Below are 13,125 nucleotides of genomic sequence, written 5' to 3'. Positions count from 1 at the left end.
AAGATCCCCTGCTCTACAGGATTAGAGTACTGCTAAATCCACGTGGGGAAGGAACCTTCATCAAGTCCGTCAGACTAGCTCGACTTCCACAATGTGTAGTTCATACGTAAAACACTCCCTAAATAAGAACTCTGAAATGCATAGGCTCTGGCCAATGACGCCAACAAAATGTACGAATCCCAGTTTACATGTTAACTATGGGTTGAGAGACACAACTTTGAACATAGTCAGCATGACGTAGCATCGTCCTAGGATGAACGTTTGGTGACCTATAGATGGCCTGAGGCTCTGAAAAGAACTAAACGTCATCACTGTGTATAATGGTAAAGAATCAGTGACCGTCTTTTCAGGAAAACGACCTCCTTGCTGTATCTTGACTACTCTAAAAATGTGATGTAACCAGACAGTGTTGTCACTAGTCCCACCTGACTCATCTACAACTTCAGAACAATCTAGAAAGGTATGCATGTGAGGTCTGAATAAATGGTATATCGTTTCTCAACCAGTAGTGGTTTGGCATTTTCCCCATTCCATAGGTTTTGATATTCATCTTTGAAATGGAAAATATGCATCGATTCAGTGCACAGGCATTTACCACAAGACATCCGCAACTACCGTAGGTTGAAGACCATCTAACCATTGATTCATTTTTTTAATGCTGCCATTGTTGCTGCTGTCCCTATTACAATAGAATATGATCCAAATCATGTGTCAACCTTCCCAAACGTTCCGTCGGGGGGCTTGTAATGTTTGGGGAAGGCCTTGAGCTGCAGACAGTTAAAAGCATACTTGCGACATCCCACGTTCTTCATGGTATTCTCCCGTCTGCAGCCCTCACTGGGAAAAAGGAGGAGGGAGGGAGGGGGGGGGGGGGAAGAGGGAGGGGAGGGGGAGGGGGAGAGGGAGGGGGAGAGGGAGGGGGAGGGGGAGAGGGAGGGGGAGAGGGAGGGGGGAGGGGATAGATGGAGGGGGAGAGGGAGGGGAGAGGGAGGGAGGGCAAGCACAGATAGAGAGGATGACAGCAAAGTGAAGAAAACAAAACAGGGCTCGTGTTAAAAGACAATGCGAAACCCAAAAACCAACCAACACATTGACGCCACTGTCAAAGTAACATGTGGGCAAAGCTAAAGCGAACGGACGGATTGTCCCAGGGAATATGGGGATGTTGTTGGAGGGAGCGGTACAGAACACTAATACTGTGTACAGAAGACCTGCTTTCTAGATAGAGTTACGAGCACCACAGAAAGTGAAACAAGAGCAATAGCAAAACGCACAGACTTAAATGTTCTACATTCTAATTTCAATGCAACAGTTCCATTCCAGGGAAAACAAACAAAACTATTCAAATACTCTATAGTGAAGTATACACCTTCTCCTCTGGTACATTTGGCATGACGTTTATTGCATGACGTTTATTATATAACATTAAAGCTGATTCTTTGGGCTGCTGACTAATTGACTACTATTGCACTTTCCAGAGAGAAGCATTAGAGAGAAGGGGAGAAAAGTCTACTATTCCACAGAGAAGCAGAGAGAAGGGGAGAAAAGTCTACTATTTCAGAGAGAAGCAGAGAGAAGGGGAGAAAAGTCTACTATTTCAGAGAGAAGGGGAGAAAAGTCTACTATTTCAGAGAGAAGCAGAGAGAAGGGGAGAAAAGTCTACTATTTCAGAGAGAAGGGGAGAAAAGTCTACTATTTCAGAGAGAAGCAGAGAGAAAAGGAGAAACGCATACCATTTCAGAGAGAAAAGCATACCATTTCAGAGAGAAAAGCATACCATTTCAGAGAGAAAAGCATACCATTTCAGAGAGAAAAGCATACCATTTCAGAGAGAAACGCATACCATTTCAGAGAGAAACGCATACCATTTCAGAGAGAAACGCATACCATTTCAGAGAGAAACGCATACCATTTCAGAGAGAAACGCATACCATTTCAGAGAGAAACGCATACCATTTCAGAGAGAAACGCATACCATTTCAGAGAGAAACGCATACCATTTCAGAGAGAAAAGGAGAAACGCATACCATTTCAGAGAGAAAAGGAGAAACGCATACCATTTCAGAGAGAAAAGGAGAAACGCATACCATTTCAGAGAGAAAAGGAGAAACGCATACCATTTCAGAGAGAAAAGGAGAAACGCATACCATTTCAGAGAGAAAAGGAGAAACGCATACCATTTCAGAGAGAAAAGGAGAAACCAATACTATTTCAGAGAGAAAAGGAGAAACGCATACCATTTCAGAGAGAAAAGGAGAAACCAATACTATTTCAGAGAGAAAAGGAGAAACCAATACTATTTCAGAGAGAAAAGCATACCATTTCAGAGAGAAAAGGAGAAACGCATACCATTTCAGAGAGAAACGCATACCATTTCAGAGAGAAAAGGAGAAACCAATACTATTTCAGAGAGAAAAGGAGAAACGCATACCATTTCAGAGAGAAACGCATACCATTTCAGAGAAAGGGAGAAATACAAACTATTTCAGAGAGAAAAGGAGAAACGCATACCATTTCAGAGAGAAAGGGAGAAAGGCAAACTATTTCAGAGAGAAGCAGAGAGAAAGGGAGAAACGCATACCATTTCAGAGAGAAAGGGAGAAATACAAACTATTTCAGAGAGAAGCAGAGAGAAACGCATACCACTTCAGAGAGAAAGGGAGAAAGGATAGTATTTCAGAGCATACTCATAAATGGTTATCCAAGCAACCCTGATATTGGGTTGGAACTTGGCAATGTACCAGACAAGGTTCAATACAAAGATATCTGGAACAGCAACTAGAATTTCTCCCTCTCATTATAAAGTGACACCTGCATGATGATGATGTAATCACATCAAACTTTCCATAAGACTACATATATTTAGCAAACATGAGCATTTAGACATACAAGCATGAAAATATAATGCAACGCAATATAAATATATTCTCTATAGTCAAAAGCACTAAGGAATTCAAGAGAAACAGAAAAATAAAACTTGAGAATTGAGTCAAGAACTTGGTTTTAGTTGGAATATTCCTGGATTTAGCATCACTATGGTTACAACATTTTTTAACGCAGTGGGTTTCTTCATCGGAATTAAATACACCAGCAGAACCAACTGCCACCAGCACATTCTGCAATTCTCTACAACTTTAGAATGGGCTCCTAATTGCATGTATCCCCAGAACGGAGCAATCCAAATCTTTTCATAAGACTTACTGGGTGACAAGCGTCTGTAGTATCATTACCAACCAGCAGGGCAAGCTATTTCACATTTGGTTGAGGCAAACGCCATCCTAACATTGTACATACTGGGGTTGCGTCTTAAACAGAGCCCTATTCCCTATATAGTACACTACTTTGACCAGGACCTATAGGGCACTACATAGGGAATAGTGTGCCATTTGGGACAGAACTTGGGTGCTGCTCTCATGGAGCACATTTTCCCCTGGCTGTCCCTCGGCTCTCTCCCCTGGCTGTCCCTCGGCTCTCTCCCCTGGCTGTCCCTCGGCTCTCTCCCCTGGCTGTCCCTCGGCTCTCTCCCCTGGCTGTCCCTCGGCTCTCTCCCCTGGCTGTCCCTCGGCTCTCTCCCCTGGCTGTCCCTCGGCTCTCTCCCCTGGCTGACAGTCAGATGGTGTTTTCATGGGACAATAGAGGTAGTTCTACACCAGCATACTTATCAATAGATGATCTGATTTTATACATTTCTATTATTTACAATATGGATTTACAAGATTGAAAAAGTAAATACTGTAGAATACTGAGAATACTGCATGTACGTATTTGTCGGAAATGTAAAACAGTAACATTGCACAAAATCAGTAAAAATAATAAACCTCTGAATATTCAAAACCAAACCAATGAACTAACCTAAATACACCATTAAACCCAGCCTAGCTCTCATACCAGTCACACAGGTGAGAGGCCTATAAAAAGCTTGCATAAAGCTCAACCAACAAGGACAAAATAATCCCTCCAGTTTTCCATTGTGGGGGTCGAGGAGTTGGAAATGAGGGGTGGAGGGGATATAATACAAGCGTGACAATCTCACAGAGGAGGCTATTTTGGGACGGATGGTCCATTTCTTTAGTAGGTCACTTTAAATTGGATTGAGTGTGGCCGTCTTGGGACGTAACACTGAAGACAGGTATTATACTGATTCAAATGGAGAGAGGCTATGGGGCTGGAAAACGATAATACCACTAGTCTACATATTAATGAGTACATATACCATTAGATAAAAATCATGTTTTTATGGGACTAGATAGCAACTACTGTATATGATAATGGTGTGTGGACTCTCTCGGCAGACACCAGGAAGTCCAGAGTGCAAGGCTTGGAAGTAACCCAAAGTGTCTGATATCAAATCACCCTTTCTAGGGCACTTCTCTGTGGAAGCGGGGTGGATTTGGGCTGCTGGGAGATCTGGAAGTAATACTTTGACCTGGAATAAAGATCCAAGACCTGCATCTACCATCTGAGACCTGGCTAAAACATTTGGCACAACAAGCATGGGCTGTGTCTCAAATCATCCCCTATATTTAGTGCACTACTGGTCAGAGGTAGTGCATCATTTGGTGGTAGGGAGCCATTTGAGGTTTGCCCATGTACATTCTCTTCATCTTCTCTGTTATTTCCATAGAACTGCAACCCTTATAGGTTCTCAAACAAAGAACTAATTCATATATACAAACTCTATAGTAAATAGGAAACTTGGTACAGGCATGAAATCTTATATCAACTAAAAAATAAACACTTTGGGAAAACTACACTGCATAATCCAACAAGACAACAAAGCTCCCCTGAAATATAATAAATTCCCAGATTTAGCCAATTCAAATTGCTCCGACCAAGATGAAACTGTGTCAATTGGCAAGACAAGCGAATAACCTTCATTAAGATGACAACGTTGATAGAAAAGTGCATTGGTTTAAAGTGAAAGCGGACACAAGTCTCTCCTGCTGTAATAAGAGTAGGAAGGCCTGAGGAACAACAACAAAATGGCCACCAGATCAAAACAACATCAGCTTGATATTGCATGGCCAAGCCATCCCTTGGCTTATGCTGTATGCAAACCTTATGGAAGACGTAAACGTCAAGCAAGCCAGAACATTTGCATGACTGAAAATAAGCTCTGTGCAGAACCAAAGGATCCATGGCATCATATAATAATAGCATGGTTATAATCATGTCATGAGTTGGGAAGCGGCATTATAAATACTCAAGGACAACTAGGACAAAAAAACTTCCATTAAATTCAGCTAAAACTTCTTACCGGCTATATTTCAAAGTTTCTCTCCATACTCTCAGTTTGTATTTGATTGTTGTAAAACAATGGGTGTTAAACTGAGAAATATGTCAGGACATTGACAGTAACAGTCTCATACTGTACTGCACATAGACCTTTAGACCAGCCTCCTGCGCTGACTGGATTGGTTAGGACAGAGAGCAGGGCGGGAGGAGTGCTGGCTGCCCATTAGGTGGAACAGCTGGCAGTTTAGCCGAGTGACGCACATAAAGTCCAGTCCGGTACACACGGTCTGCCCTCGGCCAATCAGAGGGTTCTCAAGGCTGAGCTCCGGACAGACTGACTCCTTATCTTCCTCCTTGACTGACGAACTAACTTTTTGCCTTTCTTCCTGACCGACTGACTGACTGACACACTGGGGGGAACGGGCAGAGAGAAGAGGTGAGTAGAGGTCGAGAGTAGGTGGGGCTGGGTGGCAGAGGGGCTGTGCCTTCAGCTGCAGCGGAGCTTGGCCAGGAAGTAGGCGACGCTGAGGAACAGCCAGACGACCAGCAGGTTGGGGCTGAGGGCCAGCAGGGGCAGGGAGTACAGCAGGCTGGGGTCCAGCCTGAAATCCCGCACAGGCAACAGGCCACTCAGGTTCTTCTGGGTGACCCCCTCCCTGGTCCCAATGCTGCGGAGAGGGGGAGGGAGGGAGGAGAAGCCGGGGACAAAAAGTACAGGTGGCATGGATGGATGGACGGATGGATGGATGGATGGATGGATAGAAAGATAGATAGGACACGTGCATTGGGACAGGGATGAAGTGGCCAATAAGAGTGGAGGAGATGATAATACACAATATGAATGATATGTGGTGGCCATGATCAGCCATGGATAACAAAGAGATACCAGTGATGGTGCAGGTGGGGTGTGATAACATTAAGGTTAGGGCCACAGCCAGTGGAATGGAACGTGAAAAGACCCATTCAGCCAGAAAACAAATCCCAAACAAGAAACACCCCAAATTAAAAATGGATACCAAAAAAAAAGGGAAATGTTAGACAAATACATTGTCATAAAAGAGGAAGAGAAAGAGAGAAAGGAGAAAATTAAGAGAAATGTTCTGCATCTTTGGAAAGAAACAATCAAGAGGTAAGAAGAGAAGGCAGTGATGATTCTCCATGTTCATACCACAGACAACAGATATGGGGAGGGGGGTTGTGCTCCAATCCATTTCATTTCAGTCAAGTCATTGAATTTGGATTCACTTCCTGAATAGCAGGTGGGGTGGGTATGCCAGCCTCAAGCCATGCACTTAAAATTCCCCATACCAAATAGGAACAGGAAGTGGGCAGGTGAAGAGAGGAGTGAGAGACCATGCAGGGAGCTGCAGGACAGCATGGCATTACTACCCAACAGATCTTTCACATAACCTACTGTACCCTACAGGGCTCCTGTTCTGGGAGTCGTCACATCCTTACACAAGGTTTCTGCTCCTTCTACCCTCCTCCACTTCATCTAGCCCTTCATCTTCTCAGCAAGCAGTGTCAGAGAACAGGGGGATGGGGTTGGAGGAGAGCTGGATAGGGGGATGATGGGGGGGGTATGGAAAGCGAGCTCTGTCATCATGGGGGAGCATTCTCCACAAACTGGCTGGACAGACTGTCAAGCAGATGCTGCGTGAGGAACCAATGCTAAATTACAGAGAATTAAAATATAACTTTTATATATTTTATTATTTTTAAATGGGGGAGAGACCTTGTAGTTGGCACAATCCCAGCATATGGAGCAAGCAATGTGTGTTTCATTTTAGTTCAGGCAGTGGGCTGAACACCTACCTGCGCATGCAGTCGAGGGCCTGGGAGAAGACCTGTGGGGCCATGCCATGTTCGTGCTGTAGGATCAGACACTGCTCCAGGGTGACGGACATGGCCGTGCGGTCCTTAGCACTCTTACAGCTGGTGAAACGCACACCGTTCAGACGACGACAGATCTGGGGAGGAGAGATACCAGGAAATGATAGACAGCAGGCTGCTCACTACAGAATTATTATTCAGGCCTGCTCTGGACCCTCATTAGTAACATCCATACAGAAGGAAATGGACTGGACCCTCATTAGCAACATCCATACAGAAGGAAATGGGCTGGACCCTCATTAGTAACATCCATACAGAAGGAAATGGACTGGACCCTCATTAGTAACATCCATACAGAAGGAAATGGACTGGACCCTCATTAGTAACATCCATACAGAAGGAAATGGACTGGACCCTCATTAGTAACATCCATACAGAAGGAAATGGACTGGACCCTCATTGGTAACATCCATACAGAAGGTAATGGACTGGACCCTCATTGGTAACATCCATACAGAAGGAAATGGACTGGACCCTCATTAGTAACATCCATACAGAAGGAAATGGACTGGACCCTCATTAGTAACATCCATACAGAAGGAAATGGACTGGACCCTCATTAGTAACATCCATACAGAAGGAAATGGACTGGACCCTCATTAGTAACATCCATACAGAAGGAAATGGACTGGACCCTCATTAGTAACATCCATACAGAAGGAAATGGACTGGACCCTCATTGGTAACATCCATACAGAAGGTAATGGACTGGACCCTCATTGGTAACATCCATACAGAAGGAAATGGACTGGACCCTCATTAGTAATATCCATACAGAAGGAAATGGACTGGACCCTCATTAGTAACATCCATACAGAAGGAAATGGACTGGACTCTCATTAGTAACATCCATACAGAAGGAAATGGAATGGACCCTCATTAGTAACATCCATACAGAAGGAAATGGACTGGACCCTCATTAGTAACATCCATACAGAAGGAAATGGACTGGACCCTCATTAGTAACATCCATACAGAAGGAAATGGACTGGACCCTCATTAGTAACATCCATACAGAAGGAAATGGACTGGACCCTCATTAGTAACATCCATACAGAAGGAAATGGACTGGACCCTCATTGGTAACATCCATACAGAAGGTAATGGACTGGACCCTCATTGGTAACATCCATACAGAAGGAAATGGACTGGACCCTCATTAGTAACATCCATACAGAAGGAAATGGACTGGACCCTCATTAGTAACATCCATACAGAAGGAAATGGACTGGACCCTCATTAGTAACATCCATACAGAAGGAAATGGACTGGACCCTCATTAGTAACATCCATACAGAAGGAAATGGACTGGACCCTCATTGGTAACATCCATACAGAAGGTAATGGACTGGACCCTCATTGGTAACATCCATACAGAAGGAAATGGACTGGACCCTCATTAGTAATATCCATACAGAAGGAAATGGACTGGACCCTCATTAGTAACATCCATACAGAAGGAAATGGACTGGACCCTCATTAGTAACATCCATACAGAAGGAAATGGACTGGACCCTCATTAGTAATATCCATACAGAAGGAAATGGACTGGACCCTCATTAGTAACATCCATACAGAAGGAAATAGACTGGACTCTCATTAGTAACATGCATACAGAAGGAAATGGACTGGACCCTCATTAGTAACATCCATACAGAAGGAAATGGACTGGACCCTCATTAGTAACATCCATACAGAAGGAAATGGACTGGACCCTCATTAGTAACATCCATACAGAAGGAAATGGACTGGACCCTCATTAGTAACATCCATACAGAAGGAAATGGACTGGACTCTCATTAGTAACATCCATACAGAAGGAAATTGACTGGACTCTCATTAGTAATATCCATACAGAAGGAAATGGACTGGACCCTCATTAGTAACATCCATACAGAAGGAAATGGACTGGACTCTCATTAGTAACATCCATACAGAAGGAAATGGACTGGACCCTCATTAGTAACATCCATACAGAAGGAAATGGACTGGACCCTCATTAGTAACATCCATACAGAAGGAAATGGACTGGACCCTCATTAGTAACATCCATACAGAAGGAAATAGACTGGACCCTCATTAGTAACATCCATACAGAAGGAAATGGACTGGACTCGAAAGGATCATCTCCAATAATTAATTCATGGCCCTGCAGCGGAAAAATGGGCCCACCTCTGCTGCCTGCCACAGGATGTCTACGTTCTTGTTCTTCCTGGCATGGACGTTCTGTCCCAGGAACCTCAGCAGCTCTGGTAGACACGTCTGGGAACGGGACCTGGGCAGGCCTGAGACCAGGAGAGGGGGGTGTTATAGGCTACATCTTAACAATATTCTCCATATAGGGCCATTTACTTCATGGTGACTTACAGTCCTCAGGTAAAACCTCCTTGAACTGTTGATAGTAGGAGTTAAGTCTGGCCAGACTCTCTAGGTTAATGATCTCCTGCAGAGACGTGTCTCCAAACCTGTCACAAACAGGAGACATGTCAACAATACAGGGACATCACCACTCTTCATCCCTCCATCATTCCTCCCCCCGCTCACTTCTCTGCCAGGGTCTGCTGTTCGTTGATTCCCACGTTGAAGAGCACCGGCTGGACGCGCAGCAGCATGCCGTTCTGGATCTCCCGCGGCAACGCGTCAAACATGGTCTCCGGCAACGGGATGCGGACGTTGAAGCCGTCCCGGTTGCCAGTGATGACTGGCAGCATGTCGGGGGAGGAGCTGGACGTTGCCTGGGTCACCTTGAAGGTAACGTTTCGTAGGTCCATGATGCCAACCGACATGTCCTCCAACATGGACAGCTCCTCGCCTGGGAGGTGGGAGGTATGTGAGAGAGTGAACAATCATTAAACAGAGAGAGAGAATGAGAGAGGAGAGTGTACTTTACCGTAGGTGCTGAGCAGAGACTCAAACTGGGCCAGCAGGCCGATGGTGTAGAGCTGCCTGAGGAAGCCATCGTCACGGAGACAGTTCCTCAGCTTGATGATGAAGCCACAGATGAGGGCAGTGAGCTGGAGACAGATATTAACATTAACACTGAGTATACAAAACATTAGGAACACCTGCTCTTTCCATGACACTGACCAGGTAAATCCAGGTGAAAACTATGATCCCTTATTGATCACTTGTTAAATCCAATTCAATCAGTGTAGATGAAGGGGAGGAGACAGTTTAAAGAAGGATTTTTAAGCATTGGGACATGGATTGTGTATGTGTGCCATTCAGAGGGTGGATGGGCGAGACATAACACTGAAGTGCCTTTGAACAGGGTAAGGTAGTAGGTGTCAGGCATATCGGTTTGAGTGTGTCAAGAACTGCAACGCTGCTGGGATTTTCACATTCAACAGTTTCCCGTGTGTATCAAGAATGGTCCACCACCCAAAGGCCATACAGCCTACTTGACAACTGTGGGAAGTGTTGGAGTCAACACGGGCCAGCATCCCTGTGGAACGCTTTCGACACCTTGAGGTCCATGCCCTGACGAATTGAGGATGTTATGAAGGCAAAGGGGGGGGGTGCAACTCAATATTAGGAATTGTTTCTAATTTTTGGTATACTCAGTCAATATTAACGATCAACATTCACTTCAATGTCACATACATTATTTATTTACACACATTCTACCTCACTGCTTGTGTGTCTGTCTGTATGCGCACATGTGTGTTTGCTAATGGGTGCACATACGTGTATGCATCTGCGTGTGTGCGCACGTCAGTATGTGTGGATGTGTCCTGTGCTGACCGTCTGGCAGAAGACCACGTCTCGTCTGTACTGCAGGGAGAGGTCCATGGCGATGGTAGGAGCACTGTCCTGCATCAACAGGAACACCATGGAGCTCTTAGCCTTGTCGCTCATCATAGCCACACACTCTGTCAGCGTGGTGAGGAGAGGGTACAGGGCCTCGCTCCACTCCCCTGGGCCAGACACACAGTAACAAAAACAGTAACATACGCACACACAGTAACACACACTATGTACACTTCTGCATTGAAAGCATCCTGAAAGACCCTTAAACTGCTGCTGCAACTCCTTCATATAATGTGAGACAATAACATGTGACAACACATTGGCCTTTAAGTCCTTCATCTCTGATAAGGTACTAGAAACAGAGGTGTCATACAGACGGTGTGATATATAGAGCTAGACGAAGCAGTGGCACTGAGCTGGGCTGCAGCTAGAAGCAGTCAGAGAGACAGGGGGACAGAAGCTGGGGAGAGGACAGAGCTCTTACCTGGGAAAGCCTCCTCGCCACTGGGGCTGCCATCTGGAAGGAGTGGAGGTGCCACATGCATAGTTAGGGAGCACCACCAGCAACATGGCAGACAGCACACAGTACAGTAAGCACATAATAAGCTAGATGGCTACAGTACGTAGGCTGAGCTGGCACATAGGAGGCCACAGCAACGGGACTTTGGCTGGCCTCCAGAATACAACAAGCACTGACAGACCTACCTAACACAGAGAAAAATTAACCATTCACACACAGGAAATGTACATCTTTGGAATGTTTAAGAACAAAAGACTGCACAAAAACAAGGTAGACCAATTCTAATAGGTTGAGATATGATGAATATGATAGCAGTATGATGAGAGGACAAATGTGCATGACAAAGCAAAAAAAGCAAGTGAAGTGAAGTAAGAAAGCAAAGAAACCTACATGGGGTTTTGTCAGGGCTGGGTGGGCATGCATGAGTCAGATTCAGGGTGAGAGCAGGCAGGAGGGAGGATGATGATGGGGAGGAAGGTAGTGATGATGAAGGCTCCTCCTGGGTCATGCAGTCGGGGTTGATCCAGAATGCCCTGGTACTCTGGTTACCTTTCTTACTGCTGCCGCCCTGCTGGTGGCCTGGGGTAGTGTCCCCCTGGCTGCTGTTGCCAGGCAGACGGTCCTTCTGAAGGAGTTTGTCCACCCGCTTGATGATACACTCCAGACTCTTGTCTACATTTACCCATACCTTCTCCTGGGGGGAGGGAATGAAGAGGGGAGGAGGAACACAAAAGAGAAGTACAGTGTAGGGGAAGGGAGACAAGGGTGGAAGAGAGGAGAAGGGAGGAGAGACAAGAGAAGAGAATAAACAAAAGCCAATAAAATCTAGTGTTCCAGTCTAGACATCTGATGGACCAACAAACCAAACAAAAACACAACAAATCCCCCAGTAAACACACTGCTTTCTTCCTTACATACTGGAACTGGATTTAAGTGCTCCTAAACCACGAAGGCTAAACTGGAGTTGACCTGTGAACCCGAGCCCTGGTGACCCCTTGCCTTACCCACTCCTCCTCGTGCCAGTCGACGTGCAGCGAGGACCGGCTGTTGCATCCGCTCCACTTGGCCAGCAGCGTGTCCTGGTCGTTGCGCAGGACTACTTGATCGGTGGCGTCGGCAGAGGGTGACGCCTTGGAGGCGATGTACTCAGGACGTGCCGCGTTCAGCGCCTGGATGGCCGAGGCCAGCAGTTTGCAGTCACACTCAGTCACCAGCTGGCGAGTCTGAGGGTAAAGGTCATATGAACCACACAGCGGGAATTGAGCTAAGCAAGAGAGGCCGTTCTGTATTCTCTTCAGTCCACATGATGACAAATTAAATTGGTAAAATTATTTATTCATCTCTTTGGGTTTATGACTGAAGACACACTCCAAAGGTCAATAAAACAGCAAACAGACCTGGTACCAGGCCAGGGGCTCTCCTTCCCCAACAGACCTGGTACCAGGCCAGGGGCTCTCCTTCCCCAACAGACCTGGTACCAGGCCAGGGGCTCTCCTTCCCCAACAGACCTGGTACCAGGCCAGGGGCTCTCCTTCCCCAACAGACCTGGTACCAGGCCAGGGGCTCTCCTTCCCCAACAGACCTGGTACCAGGCCAGGGGCTCTCCTTCCCCAACAGACCTGGTACCAGGCCAGGGGCTCTCCTTCCCCAACAGACCTGGTACCAGGCCAGGGCTCTCCTTCCCCAACAGACCTGGTACCAGGCCAGGGGCTCTCCTTCCCCAACAG

General features: G+C 46.0%; 1 protein-coding gene across 4 annotated transcripts in view; it reads right to left on the bottom strand.

The window, feature by feature from the left end:
- Positions 1-949: 949 nt before the first annotated feature.
- Positions 950-13,125, bottom strand: part of LOC118380626 (inositol polyphosphate-4-phosphatase type I A-like) — a 39,936-nt gene continuing 27,760 nt past the window's right edge. For 2 of the 4 annotated variants that reach the window (XM_052489033.1, XM_052489035.1), the window contains 10 exons: positions 12,403-12,621; positions 11,789-12,092; positions 11,363-11,395; positions 10,873-11,045; positions 10,019-10,142; positions 9,673-9,940; positions 9,496-9,593; positions 9,301-9,413; positions 7,051-7,205; positions 950-5,903 (listed from right to left, as the gene is read on the bottom strand). In XM_052489033.1, the coding sequence (XP_052344993.1) occupies positions 5,723-5,903; positions 7,051-7,205; positions 9,301-9,413; positions 9,496-9,593; positions 9,673-9,940; positions 10,019-10,142; positions 10,873-11,045; positions 11,363-11,395; positions 11,789-12,092; positions 12,403-12,621 (1,668 nt within the window). In that variant the 3' untranslated portion in view covers positions 950-5,722. The remainder of the gene's footprint in view (positions 5,904-7,050; positions 7,206-9,300; positions 9,414-9,495; positions 9,594-9,672; positions 9,941-10,018; positions 10,143-10,872; positions 11,046-11,362; positions 11,396-11,788; positions 12,093-12,402; positions 12,622-13,125) is intronic. The other 2 variants (XM_052489036.1, XM_052489034.1) reach the window with 2 other exon arrangements.

The sequence above is a fragment of the Oncorhynchus keta genome, chromosome 30 (genome assembly GCF_023373465.1).
Source record: "Oncorhynchus keta strain PuntledgeMale-10-30-2019 chromosome 30, Oket_V2, whole genome shotgun sequence".
In the NCBI taxonomy this organism is placed as follows: Eukaryota; Metazoa; Chordata; class Actinopteri; order Salmoniformes; family Salmonidae; genus Oncorhynchus; species Oncorhynchus keta.
Note: the sequence above shows the minus strand (reverse complement) of the source record. Positions and strands in the feature narration are given on the sequence as shown.